Raw genomic sequence first — 20,221 nt, 5'->3', positions numbered from 1 at the left:
GATGGGTTGCTTTTTTCTCCCAGACTGATGGCAAAAAGCATTTTTATGAAACCTGTACCTATAAATACCACTATGGTAGAATATACAGGGTGACACATATGGCACATTCTCAATAGATGAGCACCGTAGTACCACAAGTGAGGCATCTGTCAGGGAAGCAGTGAAATAACAGCCAAAATTCACCACATGGACAAGGTACATCCACCAACATGAGTGGCAGGAGCTAATCCCTTCCAGAGGCACTGTCTCCTCATGCTGCAAAACTGTTTCTACTATGTTTAGGTCTTGGTCTCAGGAAAAAATAATACCATCCAATGGGTTGCTCTTGAATGGTCACCAACCCATCTTGAATAATACCTTTTACACAAAGCCTTCTTTCAGAACATTTCTGATGGAATTGCACATAGTAACAGAGGCTATTGCTTGGCTAGAAAACGAGAAAGGTGAAACAGGGTTTTGAGATGAGAAGTGGAGAAATGGAGAGGTCTGGAAACCTGCTTAAAGTAATAATGCTCAGGAGAATAATGCAGTAGTTTTCCATGGCGGGGAAACTGAGACAGTCCTCTGTAGTTAGAGGGAGGGAATGATCCTCTATCTAAGATGAAGTATAGTGTACTAAATATGTGGCATATAAAATAGCTACAGATTGTACAGGTGTGCAATTCCATGTGACCAGCTCAAGAAGGGTAAAATAATATCTTAAACCTGGACATCTAGGCCACTGGACAAATTCTGCTCTTAAACGGTTGCAGGAAACACATATGTTTTTGCTTAACCACAGGGCTGGTTTTGAACCTTTGCTGTAAAAATTCACTACTAAGATGCTAACACTCTAGGATCTATGAAAAAAGAAAAATGTAAATATGAAAATCCTCTAGTATTCAAATGGATCTACATCTATATCCGTTGTGATCATATATTGAGGTCTTCTTCACAGACATAATATTGTGTTGCGGTTTTTTTTTCATTTGTCATCAATAAAGTCTATATGCTGGTGAAAGAATTCTAGGAGAGTTTGGACATGTCACCACATTGAGAGGGAGAGATTTACTAGCTACTTAAGTGTTCCCTTATTGCAAGTAGACAATGTTCACCTGATTAAGCAACAGAAAACAGGAAAAAAGGGGATTCTTATTTTTTTAATGGACTTTCATCTGTTAATGAATTATAATATATTTCACTTTGTAAGATGCTTTTGACTGAAGATCTCCGACAATGTCAAATGTTTATGTTCTGTTTATAGCATTATAATTTAAATCAGATAAATTGATGCCGTGAAGATTTTTTGCCTTTTCTTTTATATCCCGTTGTACCTTTTTTACAGCTTCTGTATTCTTAGTGCTTTTTGCCTACATTCTTGGACTTGTTTGTCCATCCGAGAGACTAAACATTTTAGAAGCTTCATAGTTAGGGATCAGTGTGCCCCAGACCCCAAGGTCCTCTCCAGAACACATTCTGTGAACCAAGATAGAACCATCCAGGGGAAGGTTCCTTGGGGAGGGGGGCTCACTCAAGCCTCTCATTGGGGAATTTTTGATAGATATGCTAATTAGTAAGACCTATAATGATGTGCCAGATCTTTTGGGGGGTGTGCATTGCGGTGGGCATTGGGGTGCATTCGACCCGGATGTGTGCACCTAAGGATCCTTAAAATAAATACCAAGGTAAAATCCCTTTTCCCCTTCTAACCGTGTTTGACTCTTGATTTTAAGACCAGGCATCAAAAGGCATCAAAATGATACAAATTTTCCAAATCTAGTACTACACAGCATTAGTGTGTGGAAGGTTTTGTGCATTTATAGCTCTTCTCTTCCATGTAATGCTACAACATTTATTACAATTACAAACATTTTCTTTAGGAATTTGTTTAAGATATTTTGTGTTCAGAAGTTAAAGGAACTGATAAGAATGATCTGATATAGCTCTTTATAATATGAAGTCCTTAAGAAATAGCTTTGGCTATGTTTAGTTGAGTTCCTGTTGAGATCTTACTGTAAACTTCCATGAATATTTTATTGTGATTTTACATGATTGGATTGTCATGAATTAAAATTTTTCTTTCCTTCTGTAGCAATTAGCTCCAGGAGTTCTTTGAGGCTTCATGAAAGAAGCTATAAATGTCCTGTGTAGAAGTTAAACACAAACTGCTAACAAAAAATGTAGGTTTTAATTGAAGAACAAAAATCTGTAAATATAAAGCTGAAGAGAATGCATTTTAATGTGAGATTAGAAATTAAGAAACTGTTGCATTCTACAAAGTTGAGCTTTTACCAAAACAAATCTACAATATATTTGTTATATGATCAAAAATCATGTTGTTTGAAGTCCAGGCTTCCTTTTTTTTCCAGAACTGGTAAAATCAGTATATTTCATTAGGCAGATTCTGATCTAAATTAATGACTAAATTACTATGCAACAGTTCTGAATTTATCCTATTACATATATCAGAATCTGCCCCCAAGAGTCTAACAAAATTAAGTAAAGCAACAAAATTGACACCAGTAAAATTGGAGAAAAATGTTGTCTACTGTAATTCCTATAACTGGGCAATATCTTGCTGTGCTATTACTCATCATGATCCTAGTTGAAAACAGTGTATTCTCATGATTGTGCTGTTAAATTGAAAAAACAGTGTTAATCCAAAATTTAAGACCTCTGAGATGGGAACAAATCTGTTAGACTCATTCTATGCGTATGTCTTTACCATTCCCATTTCTCTCTTTGCAGTTTGCTATTCCACAAGACACTCCTGAACTTGCTGCTTTTTTATATAATTCCACAATTTCTCATTACATCAGGAGAAGGGATGTCGCAGTGGCAGAACCTCACAGGAAAAACTCTGCAAAAATATTGGTGAGCTATCTAAAAGCTATATACTGGGACTGTGCAGGGAAAGATGACGCTCTCTACAGTACCACAGGCAAGGCAAATGGGACAGGTCACTGCATTTTTAACAGTCCAGACAATGCTGGAGCAATAGCAATACTCTCTCTCCTAGGGCAATAGTTCTGATTAGACAGCTTGGTACCTGAGTATTTGGACTTGGCTGTATTTTCAGGAGTTTTTGTTCCACTCCTGCATTCAAAGTGCCATCCTTAGCATACTTCAGTACTGTGGGTGTCAGCTGCCCTTCCCTAAAGGCAATGTTCAAACTCTATGACCTTGAGATCAGTCAAGGGATTCACACAGTCAGTGCTTTCCATCTATTTTTATGAACCTTGAGCAGAGTTTCTTTCATGCTGTCTAGTCTCTTATTAAGCTGTTTACTACAGACTCATGCTTGGATTCTTAGCCCTCACTAGAATTCGGTAGGAAGCAAAGAACCTCACAAACCTAAATCTTCTGGAGTAATAGAATAATTACACTGCTTCTGAAAGTTAGTCTGGCAATTTTTTTAACAGGAAGAAGATAGAATCTGAGAGTAATGAAAACTGAAATTTTATTAAGAACAAAATCACAGATTAACCCATTATAAACAGTAATCACTGTTGATTCCTGTGCCATTCTTTCATCAACCCAATACCCTGGGAAGAATCTAATTCCACTGGGTCTGAAGGAAGAATTCCAGGAGTTTCAAAGACATGCCAGTCATTATCACAGAACACTTAATTCATTCTTCAGTGATATCTTAATTTTCAGTCATCTTTCTAGGCTCATAGGCTGCCAACATAAAAATGACTGCAGCAACTGGAAGTGGTTAACCAAGTTCTGAAGTATGCACTGTGTCTGCAACTTAAAATATGAAGCAGACAATTTTCAGCTGGTTGATGTAGATGGATCAAATATATTTAGTGGGGTACGTAGTAAAATGAAATTGGCACTTTGATGAGCAGTCTTCTAGTAAAATACGCTTTTGATCAGCACAAATTAGGATAGAATTGGGTGCAGTGCTTACCACTGGATATATAACAAAAATTTTCCAGGGTATGCATAGAAAAGCAGTGTCATTAGTTCAGTTAGACAGTGTCCCACCCAGTTCTGTGCGCCTTCAATATTAGCTACTGCTGATGCATAAAAATGATTTTTTTTATTTGACATGTTGGAAGTATACATGGAAAATCAATGTTGCTCTGGAAAAAAGACTGATTGGTCAAAGATAATTCTTTATTAAAAATCGTAATTTTTTTTAGAAATTTTAAGTTGATTTTATTTTCATCAAAACATTTTCACAGAGAGACAAAATGTTCTGAGAACCTCTTATTCTATTTATACCATTTATTAAACATTTGGTTTCTCTTCCATTAGTTCCAATGTTACATTGTTCTGAAAATCACTACAGGCTAAATGCATTACTGAGAAAAACAGAAATATGTGTTCAGGTCCTAAAATGTCAGCCAAAAGTAGACTTTTTTGCATACTAATGATTTATTTTGCTAATGTGTGTTTTTGGCCAATACGATTAATGAAAACAACTCTTCTCCTTCCTGCAAAATAAATAAATCTGTTTGGAGAATGTTTAAAGCCAAATAAACAGATACTTTAAAATACTCATTTTAAAAAAAGTTTATAGTTGCAAGTTCCAGGGTTTACAGTTTTGTTTTCAGGCAGATATAGAAAGCAGCAATTAAGCATATAGCTTCTGCTTATCCTCTGATAAGATAGAGATTTGTGAGGAAAGCTGTCTATAAAGACAGAGGATTCCTTAAGGGTGTTTTCAGATCTGTTTCGTGCATCATCATCTCATTTCCTGAAGCATGGGCATTGGTACTGCATTCTCACTCTCACTAGAGAATATACTCATGAAAATTTAGCTTTGTTTTTGAGGTCATAAGGCCTTCTGTCATGGGAGGGATTCTCTGCTTTGTTATAAAAATAGGAATCAATTGAAACCTCAGCCTTCCCCTGAGTCAAACAAAACTTCTCAGATAAAACCCATTTGTATATACAAAAGTTTTTATTTTTTCCACACACATTAATCATTTTTTAATGAGATTTTTTCCTTTTTATGCCCTAAACAACCACATAATTTCTGTAGTTACCCCATGAGACTCTGCTCATTCCCTTCAGTGGCTTCTAGTCAGCTTTTAACCTTTAGTGTGACATTCTCCTGGCAGACTTTAAGAGTATATAGTTTTGAGTTGCAATGCTTGGCTTTTGCCTTCATCCTTGTAAATGAGCCAGAATCACTGCTCATCAGGAATGTTTCATGGACAATAAGTTTCAAGTAAAGCAACTAATGAATCTCAGCAAAAGTTCTGGCTGCTATAATGTAAATATCAGTGGGAAAACCAGGAGAGTTAGAAAAGGGGAAGATTTAGGAATATAAACACTTCATGCATAGAGAACAGGAAAAAAAGTGTTGAAATCATAAAATGATTGATAGGTGAAGAAAAAGCACATGCTTCAAAGGATTGGTAGGTGCCTGGACATTAAGAGTTCTTCAGAGCAGATACTTTTGAAAATTATTGCTTTTATTTTCTTTATTACAGGAAGGTGTTTGTATTCATTGATGATGCAAAAAGAATCTGCTCCTTGGTTTATAGGTATCACAATGACTCATAGGGTATCTCATGTATATTAGATGAAATTACTGATTTCAGGCTATTTAGCTCTTTAAGGGAAAGTTGATTTGTTTTGCTTATTTATAGCATTTGAAAATTATTTTATTTGTTTTCAAAGCATAAGTATGACTTCCCTTTATTTTGTGCTCAGAACTGCACAAATGTGAAGTGTGTCCTAATTTCGTGCACTGTGGGACAGCTGGAAAGAGGAAAGAGTGCCGCACTAAAAATCAGGTCCCGGCTCTGGGCACAAACATTCCTGGAGGTAATCATCTCTTTCAATACATATATTAAAATTTTTTTTCTTTGACCAGTTATTTAAAAATATAAATGATTAAATTAAATGGAGCAACTGCAAATACTTTTTGTTACCACTGTCTTTGAAGGTAACATCTCACTGGTTCCTGTCCAGGTTGTTTGGATGCTGCTTACTTTTCTTTTTTTTGCTATCACTCTTTCTCAAATTTATGTCCTGAATCCTACTTGAAAATTCCAAGATTATTTTAAATACCTTTTCTGGTTTTGTTTCAGCTTTCCTGGAATGGCCCAAATCAATAATCTCTTAGGTCTCAGTGATGTGTTCTGCATTTGTAACCTCTTTTCCCAATGGAGGGTTTTTCTTGGAGCCATACTGCATATCGTATACACTATGTCCAGCTTAAAAATTCATTATTATTCATTCTCTGTTAATCTAGGGAAGAGTAGTATGTATCAAGCTCATATGATACATGACACTCATATAGTGACAATCTGTCTTGCTACTAAAAGAAGGGACAGTGTAGGCCATGGGAAAAATAAACTTCCCTTTGCAAATTCTTGCATTTCCAACTTCTGCTCTCAGGATTATATTCACACTGCATAAAGGGACCTGTTGGAGTGATCCCAGAGGAGGGCCACAGAGGTGACTGGAGGAGTAAAACACTTCTCCTATGAGCAGAGGCTGAGAGAGTTGGGTTTGTTCAGCCTGGAGAAGGCTACAGGGAGAGCTTATAGCACCTTCCAGTACCTAAAGGGGTCTTATGAGAAAGAAGGGAAGAAATCATTTAGCAGAGCCTGTTGTGAAAGGACAAGGGGTAATGGTTTTCAACTAAAAGAGGATCTATTTAGATTAGATGTAAGAAAGAAGTTTTTTGCCTTGAGGGTGGTGAAGTGCTGGAACAGGTTGCCCAGACAGGTGGCAGATGCCCCATCCCTGGAAACATTCTAAGACAGATTGGACAGGGCTCTGAGCAGTCTGGACTATTTGAAGATGTCCAAGCTTATGGCAGATAAGCTTTGACTTTGACTCTGACTCTGAAAGGTCCCTTCCAACCCAAATTATTCTATGATTCTGTAAGGCAGAGGAATTGCACTGTGAGCTGTTACCTCACAGCTGGCCATGTGTCTGTACTTACTGTGTAGTTGTCATATCTTTAACACTGGGAAGTACACTGAGAAATTTATAATTCAGTTTGCTGTTATTAGGAAATAACTGCAGCTCCTATCTTGATCAAACTGATTTATTGTCACCTTCTTTCTCAATTTAGAACTCTCATGTCTTTCTGGAGTGCAAGAACCTTCCTCTGTTCCCTATAGCTGAGGGAGAAGAATTCTTTGTATGCAGGGTACCTCTTACCCTGGCAAGAATTGAGGATCTTTGGTTTACAGCTTTAAATTAAGCTTCTCACACCTTTTAAGTTAATTTTTCCCTTCCCTCAAACATGAAAGTAGACAAAAGAAATTCATCCTCACTTGCTTTCCTGGAGAAATGAGAGCAGATAGAATAGTATTTCCAGAAAGTTGAATGCCAGCTCAGTAGCTGCTGAGATTTGCTTCAAATCCATAATGGGCGCAAACTGTGGCGGGTCACTGGTCTCTCTTGGTGTACAGGACTATGGCAGTGGTTACTTGAAAGGATGACTTGAAAGGTTTTTCTGTCTGTCAGGGCATCAGATCACATTGTGTGTTTCTTCTCCAAAAGCTGTTATAGAGGACCACTATGACTGAAGAGCGCTTAAGTTCTGTCCTCGCTATCTGACCTTGCTTGAAAAAAAGAGATTTTTTGTCTAGCTCATTAACAAGAGACATCCTTTCAGATACTAGGTGAACTAATTCCTGATTTGTCAGTGCATTTTCTTTCTATGAACAATCAAACCCAAGAAATTTTCATTCAGTTCCATTAACACAAATACAAGACTTTTAAGAAGAAGCATATTTAACAAGTGTGTTTCATACTCTAGACTGGATATACCTTATTTAGGTTTGCTGAGTGAGTAATCTGCTAGTACAAAAAAAATGCAAGCTCTGGTTCAAATTTAGGACCAAAAGCATGACAGCTTGGATGTCTCTCTGTCCTTTCAAATCTGTGAGCTGGGATGGACATCGTCTGGTGCAAGCTTTTGCAAAGGACAGAAAATAGCAGTATGTAAGCATCTCTGCAGCTATAGAAAAAACATACCTATTGAGAAATAGGATGGGAATTTGATTCCAATTTTTTCTAATTCCATTAAGAGACTACTGGGCAACCTCACACGGGCTAGTCCCTGTTAAGTTCAGGTAAGAACTTCACTGCACTGGTTCTCTGTTCCTAACGCACAAAGACAGGCAGAGAGGCAGGGATATTATCTTTGATTGGAACAATGTGTGACAACTTTGAGCACTGCAGTGGGCAAGAATTAACATAGAGAATCTTCATCATTTTCTTCACCAAGCAAAAGATAAAACTTAGCTTCCTTAGCTGCCTTCCTTACTGGGAACTGAGCCTGACATATTCCGGATCCAGTCAAGTTTTTCTCCTCATCATTCTGTTGATGAAATATAATTAACTCCATAAGAGCCAAAAAGAAGGTCTTGTGAAAACACCCTGTGCACAGATTAGATGAAATTTCTAGGCTATTTACAGCTATTTCAGTGGGAATTAGCCTCATAAAGATTTTCCTAAGTCTAGTTTAGTATTTATCAAGAAATATCTGTAAGAGATTAAAGTCAAGCAAAATTCATGAGAAACAGTTTCTCTGAGTTTTTGGCTATGACAGAGGATGTGTAACAATTGGAATAAACTACCAAATCTCCTTTTTTTAGTGACTCAGTAAAAACAGAATCTTTTTCTAGGATGTCACCTTAGTTTGCCTGACTTAGGTTCAGAACAAGTACAACTGCATGAAATTCAGTGGCACGTTTAATGCAAGAGCAGTGGAACTCATTTTATGTAATTTTAGTAATCTGAAAGTTAGATGCCAAAGCTGGTTGCCTAACTCTGTAGACAGTGACAAGACAGAAAGGTATCTTCAGAGGATGCGTTATGCAGCTGACTTGAAGCATCTCTCCTCCTGATCTGCATGGGGAGAAGGGTCAAAGCTGGCCCTTGGGACATGGGTGTGTGCAAACACACCAGCCAATGCCAGTGCTGCAGTCCCTTTAGCTCCTCCTTGCTCCTTAATAAATCCTGCTTGCTTTGCCTGCACCTCCGCTCACCTGGTGAGCTCCAGGCAGAGATGGAGTGTTACACCAGCTTGTGGGCAGGGACAAAGATGAGCCATGCTGTAGATTCACTGGGTGGAAAGACTTCATGGGAAACACTACTATCAGAACATCTGCTTACTCCACTGGCCTTACATACCTGTGCTATCAAATAAGACTTTTTACAGGCTGTGGTTTTACCTTTTCCCTGTAAACATTTCTGTGTTCTTTGAATAGTAACTTGCAAGTCTTGTTAAGAATCGGAAAAACTCCACTCAAAGCAACAGAGTTTTTTCCTAAGTAGAAAAAGGTAGTCCCCAGAGAACTGTTGCATCCCCCCATTTATGTCTAAATAACTGCCAGAATAACATGACCCCTACTTCACATGCAAACTTGGAGACCATAAATAGTGTCCTAAGGTCTGGTTGTCTTCCTTCCACCCATCTCAGAACAGTTCCCTTTTTCACAGCCCCTTTTAAAATTAACAGTTATACAGCCATCACTGTAAAAGACTGTAGAACATAATTAGTTTCCTAAAAAGGACATAATCTGCTCTTAGTAAGTCTGCAGCTGTTGTTAACTAGGTTGAAATCTGCAGAGTCAAACTGAGGATTAAAATGCAGTCAAAATAATCAGGATGAGATTATTGTGAACCAGGAAGAACTAGGGCCAAACTGAACCCCACTGTCATGGTCTTGTAAAGAAAATTAGGGGAAAAATCTAGAGCAACATTGCAACCTCTTTTGCACATTCAGTTAATGTAAAAATTTTCATATGCCAAAGAAAGCAGCATAGTGGTGATGTACAACATTCCTCAACTGTGCTATAATCTAAATGAAGACATGATGATTTGCAGAAGAAATTGTTTGTGCTCATTAAAGCCAAGAACACAGTGTCATCATGCTCTTTTCATGTAATTTTCTCCTTATAGATATGCTAATGCAAACCTGAGAAGGATATTATTGGAAGTGATTGATTTATGCTAGGATGAAATAATTAATGTTTTCCATCAAAGTTATATGGGCCAGCCTGTATATTCTGTTGCCGCAAAAGATCTGTCATGTTTGAGTGACTCTTTCCTCTTCCACTTAGTTTAACTGGCAACAGCTGACCATGTTGTCTCTTGACAGTTGTAATCTGTCACCTTAAACCCCAAACTCCCATAACAAATAACAGTTAAATGACGTGCAATGATTAGACATGTTTGAGTAAATAAAGCAGCCCAAATTTCCCAACCAGCCAACAAAGATAGAGACAGACATTGTGCAAAGGCCAAGAAGAATCACAGACTTTTTTGGATTAACTTCAAAGTCTGGCTGTAAATATGAACCCTCTAGTAAAGCTGACTTTTGAATTCAGACTTGCTGATCAGGCAAATAATAGCCTGATTTGTGCAACCTTACATGGTTACGTTACGTTGTGTTCTGATGGGGCTCCAGGATGTCCCCATTTGTCTAATCATATTTCTGAGTCATCTGAGGGAGACCTGAAGGGATCTGGTCCAGTATTCTTTGAACAGATGGGTGCTTTTTAATATAGAACTCAGGAGTTGTCTAGTAAAACATCTGTTTTGAAAATGCATTTCTAAGTGATGAATCTGTATCATCTGTCTGATTTGTGACAACCATCAGGCTCCAAGCTCTTTAGAACTTATAACATTGTGGGATGTGGAACTCAGCGCATTCTTAGCTATTATTTCAGCCTGTACTGAAAATTCCTCATAATGATACAAATCACTTTCTGGGAGAGCTAGGGGAGGCAGTAATGTAAAAGGAACACAGAGGGCATGTGAGGTTCCCGAGAAGTTTGAAGTTTATTTTATTTTCTTCTAATGTTATTGAATATAATTGTATTGTTTCTCTCTTGACTTTTTGACAGTTCCAGATATGTGAATTTGGCACTCCTGAACACATGAACTTTAATAGTTAGAAGGGAGAAAAATCTAGTTTTAATCAGAAAAAGTTGAAAACAAGAGAAGTACCACTGCATTTGGGTGCTCTCTTGGTACCCAAAGTCATATTTTGGCTTCTCTGTTAAATACTCATTATTTCAATGTTTCTGAATGTGCGCTGATCCTGTTTCTTTTTAGATGCCTAAAAATGGAAATTTATGCTTGACGTATTAACTGTGATGTGTACTTCAACACCCATATCTTAACTGCCTGGCCCCAGAACTGGTATCCAAAATCTGAAACTAAATGCCTAGGCTCCCTGTTCAGCACATGGAGAGAATTAGGTACCTCAGACAAAGTGACTTGCACTAACCATCAGGGTGGTGCATGAGGGGTATTCCTTATCAGGAGGATAGGCACCCAAATCAGAATTAAGTGGGAGTATGTCCACCCTCTCTGAACACAGAATACAAAAATTGCTTAGAAGGTACTTATAGAATTAGTTGAAAGATTTTAAGAGGACTTGTTTTATTCCATATTCATTGCCAGAAGCAAGAGCTGGTAGTCTAATGATTAGAGAATTCAGGACTGGAAGACACAAATTCAGTTCAAATTCAGCTTGAGAGGCCCCACATACCTGCTTTATAAAATGATGGTGTTCCCTTCTGCTGAAGCTGCATCAAGGACATAAAAAGAAATTGAGAGATCTGGAAGGGTATAGAAAACAAGGAAGACAATGATGTAGTACCTTGTTGGTTTGGACCATCAACTACAAGTTCTCCCAGTCTTGTCCTCCATCTTTGCCTTCATTGCCTGGAACCTGGAGCTGTCACCACTGTTAGAGTACATGCTCAAATTGTATTTCCATGATGAGAAATTTTGTTGAGAATCTCTGTATTTTATTACTAGTGAACTCAGCGCCTCTTTAGTTTGGTAGAAGTTCTCTTGGCCAAGTAATGCTTTTGTGGTAAGGATTCAGTTTAGCTGCACAAAGGCCATTAGAGGAAGAGTGCAGATAGCCTGTGCAGTGGGGCCACACAGACTGTGCAGCACATGTGTTGGCAGAGGCTTGGAGCTCAGAACAGAGTTGAACTGATGGAGGTGATATGAGACAAGTGAGAGATCCTCTTGTATAAGATCTTTCATGTGTTCACTTTTTTTCCTCTCGTCTTTACTATGGGGGCAATTATTCGATCTGTAAGTAGAATATGAAGGAACAATAATTTCTATCCTCAGCATCCTCCAGCACAGAACTGCTTTCTGTGTCCAGTGGAAAACATCTCAGTCAAGGGAAGATTGCTTAGTATTTTCAAAGAATAATTCTGCAGCCAACCTAAATTCCCTGTCTGTGGATGGAAGTGGGGAAGCAGAAAAATTAGCGAGAGACATGTCTTGTGCCCTCATTCATTGCCATATATAAGCCATATATGGAAGTTTAAGTAGATTATTTTAATTCAGACTGAGAATTAAAAGCTAAAAATTTGATGCACTGCCCTTCAGGCCACATATAACAACAAAAGGAGGAAGTAGTCAACAAAATTTTCAGTTACACCAAAAAACTGTTGTTATTTGAAAAAAAACCCTAAGTAAAACCCACAACTTTGGTTGTGGCCAAAAATATTATATTATTCTGGATTTGATTGTTTATGTGGAATGAAGGCTAGAAAGAAAGAGACATTTGCATGGGACTGAACTAACTGGAGGTCTTTTGGGTGTGGGCGAGTTTTGTTTTCATTCATTTTTATTTAAAATATTTTCAATGTTAACAAGAGGAGAACATGACACTCTTCCTAGATGTGCTACAGTATAGGCAATGTTAGGTATATGAAGAAATAAACATCTTAAATTGATAACCATCAAAATCTCTATATTGAAGTCTTCTTGAATCACGACAAAACAGCTGCCTCTATTATAACTTAAAATAGGCTATTAAAATTAATGTAAAAATATAATATGTGAAGTGTAATAATATAATGATAGAGAGAAGGATGTGTTGATTTTCAGAGTATTGTCTTTGGTCAGAAGTATATTTGGGTGGACATATCCTCTTGCTACAAATAGTACAAATACTTTTTGACCATGTACAGAATCACATGTACATTTTTAAGCAAATTAATAAGAACAAGTAGTTTTATGAGCTCTACTCTCAGCATTTATGTGAGCTACTCTATTGGCAGCAGTTCACGTCTTGGTATGTATTGGTCAAAGAAAGCAAGCTAATGAATTCCCAAAGCATGTATTTTAAAGGTGTTGCTTACCCTCCTGCCTTTAAAGTGTGCCAGACTGCAGCAGACACAAAGGGAACAAGTTTTAATCAAACAGCACCAATATTGTTGTATCAGCACTGAACTCCATGTGCAGAAGTCCTAAGTTCTTGTGGTGAAAATACCACCACAACATGCAGCTCCGTAGGGAAAGCATGTGCACTTCAGCTGGGGAGACTTCACTGGGCTACATCTAAGCAGAAGGAAAAGGATTTCCACGAGCCTGAACAATTCTCCATAGAGGCAATGAAACAGAGTTGTTCTGGGGACTTTTTCCAGTAGCTGAGCTGTTAAAATCTACAGAACAGCAATGATCTGCCAGTCTTTAGGCTGCTAAAGGTTTTGTTCCTCCTACCCTCAGTCTAGCTCCCTGGGAGCCAGATTTGTCTCTGCATTTCAGTGTGCTCTCTGACCATGGTGCCCACATGCCTTAGAGATGCCTTGGGGGGGTCAGCAGGTCTGTGTAGGTCTGCAGAAAGCACCAGCTTTCCACTGGAGACTGGAAAACTGTCCTTCAAATTGTCAAAGATTTTCCAGCACTTCTCACATTATTTTGGTCTCAATTGTACTTAGGAAAACACTGCACTGAATATTTATTGGGAACACTTTCCCTCATTTCTGTCTGCTTTTTTGTCTCACAACTTTTAAAGAAAACAAAGGCTTCAATTCAAAAATCTATTTGTAAAACAAAAGCATGTAGAGAGAGAGAAGCTTTAATAAGTACATCGGCAGGATCTGCCACCCAGGCAACACAGGGGATGGCCATGTTTTGTCTTCTTCCCAGAATATTGCAAACTACTGTCTCAGCAACGAGCACAAGATCAGGTTCTGCTTGTTCTGACACAAAAGGTCAGTGTAGTTAGGGCTGGGCTGTCTACTGTTGGTCATTAAGCACTGACACAAATACCAAATTCTTTCTTCCCCTTACTCTGAGCCATGACTAAGTCCTCGGCTTGAATTTCCAACCACAAGTCCTGCAGCTTCCAGTAAATACTGAATATTTAAACATACACTATTTAAAAAATGATATGGTAAAGAAATGCTGTTTCTTACAATTGGCTTGAGAATTATTAAAAAGGCTGTAGGAAAGACATCTGCTTCTATCTCAAAGGTGTTAGTACAAGTAAGAATCCTGGTTGCAACCAGTGTTGACCGCAGTCACTGTTTTCAAGTTCTTTGCCACAAACACATAGTTCTGTAAATGCAGGAAAATACCCTCTAGTCTTTTATAGTCTCCATTCCTGTATTCCAGTATTTCCAGGAGCCTAATGAAGGGTTGAGGCGAGTTGATAGCTGTGGTCACAACCCAAGCTTATTAACCCAAGCCAAGCATTAATCCACAGGAAGTACACTCCTCTCGTGTTCTTGTTGCTGATATAAGCTGAAAATGAAATAAGCCATATTTGTAGTATAGTAGGTGAAAGGCTTTATTTTTCCATTAGTGCTGTGTTTCCTTTATGGGAGGTTTCAAGAGAGTTAATGCCTTAGCCAATCCGTCTGAATGTCTAATGTCTACTTCTTCAGTAATATAACCTATTCTGCTCTCTCCATTACAGATTACTTTTATAAATCATATAATCATATCCAGAATCCTGCATAATAAGAATTGCTTGGGATTGAAAAGATAAAGCTTTTTTCAGATTTTTTTTTCTGAATGCACAGCAACAGAAACATGCTGAGATTTTGTGTGAGGAGGAATCTAGTGCTGAAGTATAAAATATGAAGAATGGTTTGAGTCTGGAAATGGAAAATAATTAAGGTGATAAGGAAAAATCTTTTTTTTGAATATCACTCCATAGATGATCAGCATCATGAAAGTGTATAAAACTTACTTACCAAGTCTAATTTTTCATTTCAAGCTCTATTGATAAAAAAGGTACCTCCCTTTCATTTGATGCTGTGTTAGACAGCTTATGTGACCATCCCTGTGTAGTTGTTTGAGACAGATGTTTTAGTATTGCTCTTTCCCAGTATAAGCACCAATGAGAGGTTGAATTTTCTGATAATAACCATTCAGCTGCTCTCAATATTTTAAAAGAACAAAATTATGGCATAGCCAAATGAGTTCCAGAAGGCAATAACTGTGCTGGCTTTTTATCACCAGTAAACCCTCACATATTTGCAGAGAAAATTAGCTTTTAAAAAGGAGAACAGACAAGGCAAATACCAGAACTACAGCCCTGGAGCTCAGGAGAGCACCTTTTACAGGGATCTGCTTGGAAGAAGTCCATGGGAGATGATCCTGGAAAAAAGAGAGTTCCAGAAGAACTACTGATTCTTCAGGATCAGAATCACCTCCTTTAAGCTCAAGAACTGTCCATCCTGACAAATGGGAGTTTTACCACCCTGGTACAACTCAGACATACAAAGATAGTAATAGGTTAAAGGTTGCACTCAATCATCTTTTCCAATCTTTATGATTCTATGGTTCTATGAAACACGAAAGAGGTGGAAGCAGAGTCAATTGACCCAGTGCAGGGGCTGGATAAGGAATATAGAGAGGGTCTGAGAATGCAGGGACAGAGTTAGGAAAGTAGAAGCCCACCAGGACCTGAGCTTAGCAAGGGACTTAAAGGGTATTAAGGAGGCTTTTATATCAGCAGCCAAAAGAAGACTAAGGAGAATATGGGTCTTCTGCTGAATGGGACATAGAAAAGGCTGAGTTACTCAATGCCTCCACAGTTTTGTCTTTACTGGTAAAACCTGCATACAGTAATCCAAGGCCTCTGCAACCAGAGAGGAAACTTGCAGCTATCAACATTTATCTTCAGAGGAGGGATATCAGGATAGGGGAACATTTAAACAAATTGGGCATACAAAAGTCCAATGAACCTGATGAATACAAGTACAAGTCCTGCAGGAGGGGCAACAACAATGTGAGACCTTTCTCAATTATCTTTGAAAGCTCATGCTGATTGGGGGGGAGTTCTTGAAAACTGCAAGAATGCAAATGGTAACACCTGTCTTCAAGGAGGATTCAGAGAACTATAGGTCAGTCAATCTTATTTCAACCCCTGAGAAGAGAAGGTGGTGGAGAAAAAATGTGGAAGCCATTTGCAAACATCTCAAGGAGAGGAAGATCATTGGAAGCTGTCAGCATAAATTTACAAAAGGGATATCATGCTTACCAACCTGATAGCCTGATAATTTGCAGATTGTAGTGAAGTGGAAGGAGTCATTGATATACCAGTTCTTTGTACTGCCCTTCAGAGGAACCTCAACAGGCTGGAGAAGCGTGTTGGCAGGAATTTCATAGTGTGACAAAGGGAAATGCAAAGTGCTGTACCACAGGAGGAATAATCCTATGCACCAGTACAGGCTAGGAACCAACCAGCTGGAAGGCAGGATTCTAGCAAAGGATGTTGGAGTTCTGCTGGACATGAAGTTGAACATGAGCACACTGTGTGTACCCTAGCAGAAAAGAAAGTCAACAACCTCTTGGGCTGCATGAGGAAGAGCATTGGCAGCAGGCAAAGGGAATTGAATCTTCCTCGGTACTCAGCACTGATGAAACAGATCTGGAGTTCAGTCCTGGGCTCCCTGAGAAAAGTGAGACATGAACATATTGCAGCAAGTCCAGCTAAGAGCCACAATGATGGTTAAGGGCTTGCACATTTGATATAGCAGGAGAGGATGAGAGAGATGGGAATATTCAGTCTGGAGAAGAAGAAGCTCAGGAGGGATCTCATCAGTGTGTATAAACATCTGATAGGAGGGAGTAAAGAAAACACTACAGGGTCTTCTCAATATCCAGGAACAGGGAAGAAGCACAAATTTAAATAAAGGAAAATCCATTTAAACATAAGAAAAAAACCTTTTTTTACTTTGAGGGTAGTAAAAAACTGGAATAGGTTGCTTCTTGAGATTGTGGAGTTTCCTTTCTTGCAGATATTCAAACCCTAAATGGACATGGTCCTGAGCATACTGCTCTACTTTACTGTGCCTGTGGTTGGAGCAAACAAACTCCAAATACGCTCTCCAACCACAGCAGTTCTGTGAAAAATTTGATTTGGGCCGTAGTCATTCAAATGCATCCAGGTTGGCTCCCAGGTTTATGTTATGCTTATTTCAGGTCATGTTCACAAACAAACCTTTCTCCGTCACTGAAGGAAAGAAGTAGTAGCCCAAGTTATCAAGGGGTCTTCTCACCTCAGTCTTTGCTCAACAAAACAGCTGAAGGAGGAAAAGCAGTTCTTTGAGAGGGTTTATGCCTTTGATGCAACAGGAAACTACAGGGAAAAACTGAGGAAAAGATGTTGAACAATCACACAGGAACCAAATCTTGTCAATGGAGCAGAACTCCTAAATATGTGAGAAATAGAAGGAAGGAGAAAGTTTTGCAGGTGTTCCAAATATGCTGGACTGTAAGAAGCTGGTGACAAAAGGAAAGACTGCTTTACTTAAAAGGATATGTTATTCTGTAAATCATCAGTCAAACATTGTGTTGAAATCTGATCATCATATTTCATAAAGGGTTAAGACAGTAGCAAAATTGGGATGGTATAATAATAATAATAATAATAATATAGAAAAAGGATATAATAGTCATAACTCCTAGCCCTCTGGATTCCATTGACCATATTAACCCTTAACCATCTAGCAGTCTTCAGAGAATATCAAAGCACTTTCAAAGGAGACCCATATCACTACACCAAATTTACATGGGAAGGGATATACAAAATGAGTTGCATGTAGGGTCACCCATAAAATCAGTTGCATGTTTTGTGTGCACCTCTTTGGGTTTGTTGAAATGCTTAATGACAGCTATATAAATATTTTATGAGGTGGCCAGTTAAACAATGGCTGCTATACATTCCTCTCACATTGACACAACTTAGTAAGCAAGCAAGGTGAGTGGGATTTTTGAACTCTTCTCTAATAGGAAATCAATCCCATTCGAAGTGTACCTGGTCTAGGTGACTCTGCCTTAGCAGAGGAGTTGGACTAGTTATCTCTAGAGGGCCCTTCCAACCCAAACTATTCTGTGATTCTGACTAATTGAAGTTCAAAGATGCTTGTTCCTACTATTGTTCTTTGGTGGGAAGGCACAGCCATTCCTTTGATGTTATCAGGAAGCTCTGCCAACCTGGTCTCAGCATAGGCCTGCAAATGTTCTCAATATACCCATATTGGTTGTTGAGCTTGGTGAGCAGAGGTGAGAGTTTAAAACACAGACACCCCATAAACTTCACTCATGCTTCTAACTCACCTGTTTCAGAGAGAATTATGAGAAACAACTGTATGTGTCTTTCTTCATATCTAACCCTTCTTCCCCATTTTGAACATGGGCCTTTGTATTGCAGCTTTATGATATTTATTTATCTCATGGACACATACAGGTCTCAGAATTCCTGCACTCTTCACCAACAGAAACCATCTTTGACTTACGAAATCAGTGCTCTGGGGTTTTTTTGTCTGCTTATTTTTCATAATGCTTTTAAATATAGATAGGGGGTTTAATAATTTCTTTTTTCCTATAATTTCAGAGAAAGAATGGTCTCTACAGTCTTTCTTCCAATGTTTCCTTCAAAGTTAAGAGCATGCCATATAAAGTGCAACCAGAAAAGCTCCCTGAGGGAAGCATAGCAGTAAGTAACTGAAAATTATATCTTGGTGTGAAGCACGTGTATTTGGTCACTCTAATCACAGCTGTGAAAGTTTTTATAGATTAAAATATTGAGATTAGTCTTTCCTGTGTTTCTAGTGTAAATTCCTGAAGGAATCACTACCTAAAGGAAATAATTTCATTACTTTCTGTGGAAGTTGATGATACGTGATTCTAATTACATTTTAAAATAATTTCTTGCTGCACTAATGTGCAGACAGCTTTATTGCTATTAGGATGGATTTTTCACCCAAAATAAAACAACCATGAAAGCAAGAATCTAGTTACTTTGTTTGGGGCAAAAGATAATCTGGAGGAAATTTTTATACAAAATCCAAAATCATGTTTCTGTCAGGTTTAGAGATCTCACTCTTCTCCCAGTCAGCAGTTCTCTCCCACAAGCTTATGTGTTGTCTACAGCAACTTCTCTCTTATCTGTATTAAGCTTCTTTGTTACCCTGATTTTCAGGAAGGTTTGTATGCCTTTCTAGGGTTTCCACCTCACAGCACATCAAGTGCAAGATACAAATTTACTTGGTAATCCTTACAGAAGTGATAGATAGATAGATAGATAGATAGATAGATAGATAGATGCTAAAATACTTGCCTTATTTGCAGACTGAAATCTGTATGGCCCTGGAGTACTATATGAAAAATTAATTTTGGAGGCATAAATTTGATTTAATTGTTTGCTGGTGCTGAAGCATTGGGTTTGGGGAGCACTTTAAAATAATTTGCTTCTCATGGTGTCTAATATCATGTGTAAAATTCACTCTATTTTTTCATTACTGATAGAAATAAGTAAAATACGTGTGCAAAAATTTATTCTAGTATAAGAGTAATCTGAAATTTTAAGGCTTAATGTTCTCATTATTATAATGATTCATCAGTTACAGTCCTTCTTTTAAAATACAAGCTCAGTTCAAGCTTTGCCAAGTTGAACTGTGGTGAAAATACATCTTATCAGTCTGTTGAGATGTAGTAGTAGGGGCAGAATATTTTCTTACCTAGAAAACCAGAATAATACACTTTATAGCTTACTTTGAGTATATTTCAGAGGGTACAGGCTATAAAGTTTGGTTTTGTACATGCACAGATTTAATGGTTGATTGATACTTGCTCTGAGAAGACACAAGGTAAAATCTTGGTTCTGTGTGCACAGTGACTCCAACCTCCCTCATCAATAGAACCATGATTTCACTAGAGAGGATTGGTGCTTAATGCAGTATTCATCCAGAAAGGTTCAAAGGCACCAAGCTGACAGATATACTGGGGCTCTTTTTATTTTCTTGCAGCATGTGTTCCATACCAGAAACACATGTGCAGAATTCTGTTGATAGTGGGGCCTTCATCTGGACTGAAGTGCTTTACCCCAGGTGATAGCCTGCTGTTCTCAACAAGTGTCAGATGATCTACCAAATGCTCAGATAAGCATTTCATTCTCTTACTCCAGCCAGTATAATGCTTGTTATTTGCAGCAGATGATTTACAGCAAAATGCCTATAATGGCAACTGTAAAATG

General features: G+C 38.2%; 1 protein-coding gene across 1 annotated transcript in view; it reads left to right on the top strand.

Annotated features, from left to right (window-relative positions):
- The window catches only part of ITGA8 (integrin subunit alpha 8), a 113,528-nt gene that overhangs the window by 80,154 nt on the left and 13,153 nt on the right, over window positions 1–20,221 (top strand). Inside the window, exons 26-28 of the mRNA XM_048306799.1 lie at window positions 2,728–2,853; window positions 5,653–5,766; window positions 18,581–18,682. Of these exons, the coding sequence (XP_048162756.1) occupies window positions 2,728–2,853; window positions 5,653–5,766; window positions 18,581–18,682 (342 nt within the window). The remainder of the gene's footprint in view (window positions 1–2,727; window positions 2,854–5,652; window positions 5,767–18,580; window positions 18,683–20,221) is intronic.

This window comes from Corvus hawaiiensis, chromosome 1 (assembly GCF_020740725.1).
Source record: "Corvus hawaiiensis isolate bCorHaw1 chromosome 1, bCorHaw1.pri.cur, whole genome shotgun sequence".
Lineage (NCBI taxonomy): Eukaryota > Metazoa > Chordata > Aves > Passeriformes > Corvidae > Corvus > Corvus hawaiiensis.
This window is presented reverse-complemented; position numbering and strand designations above follow the sequence as displayed.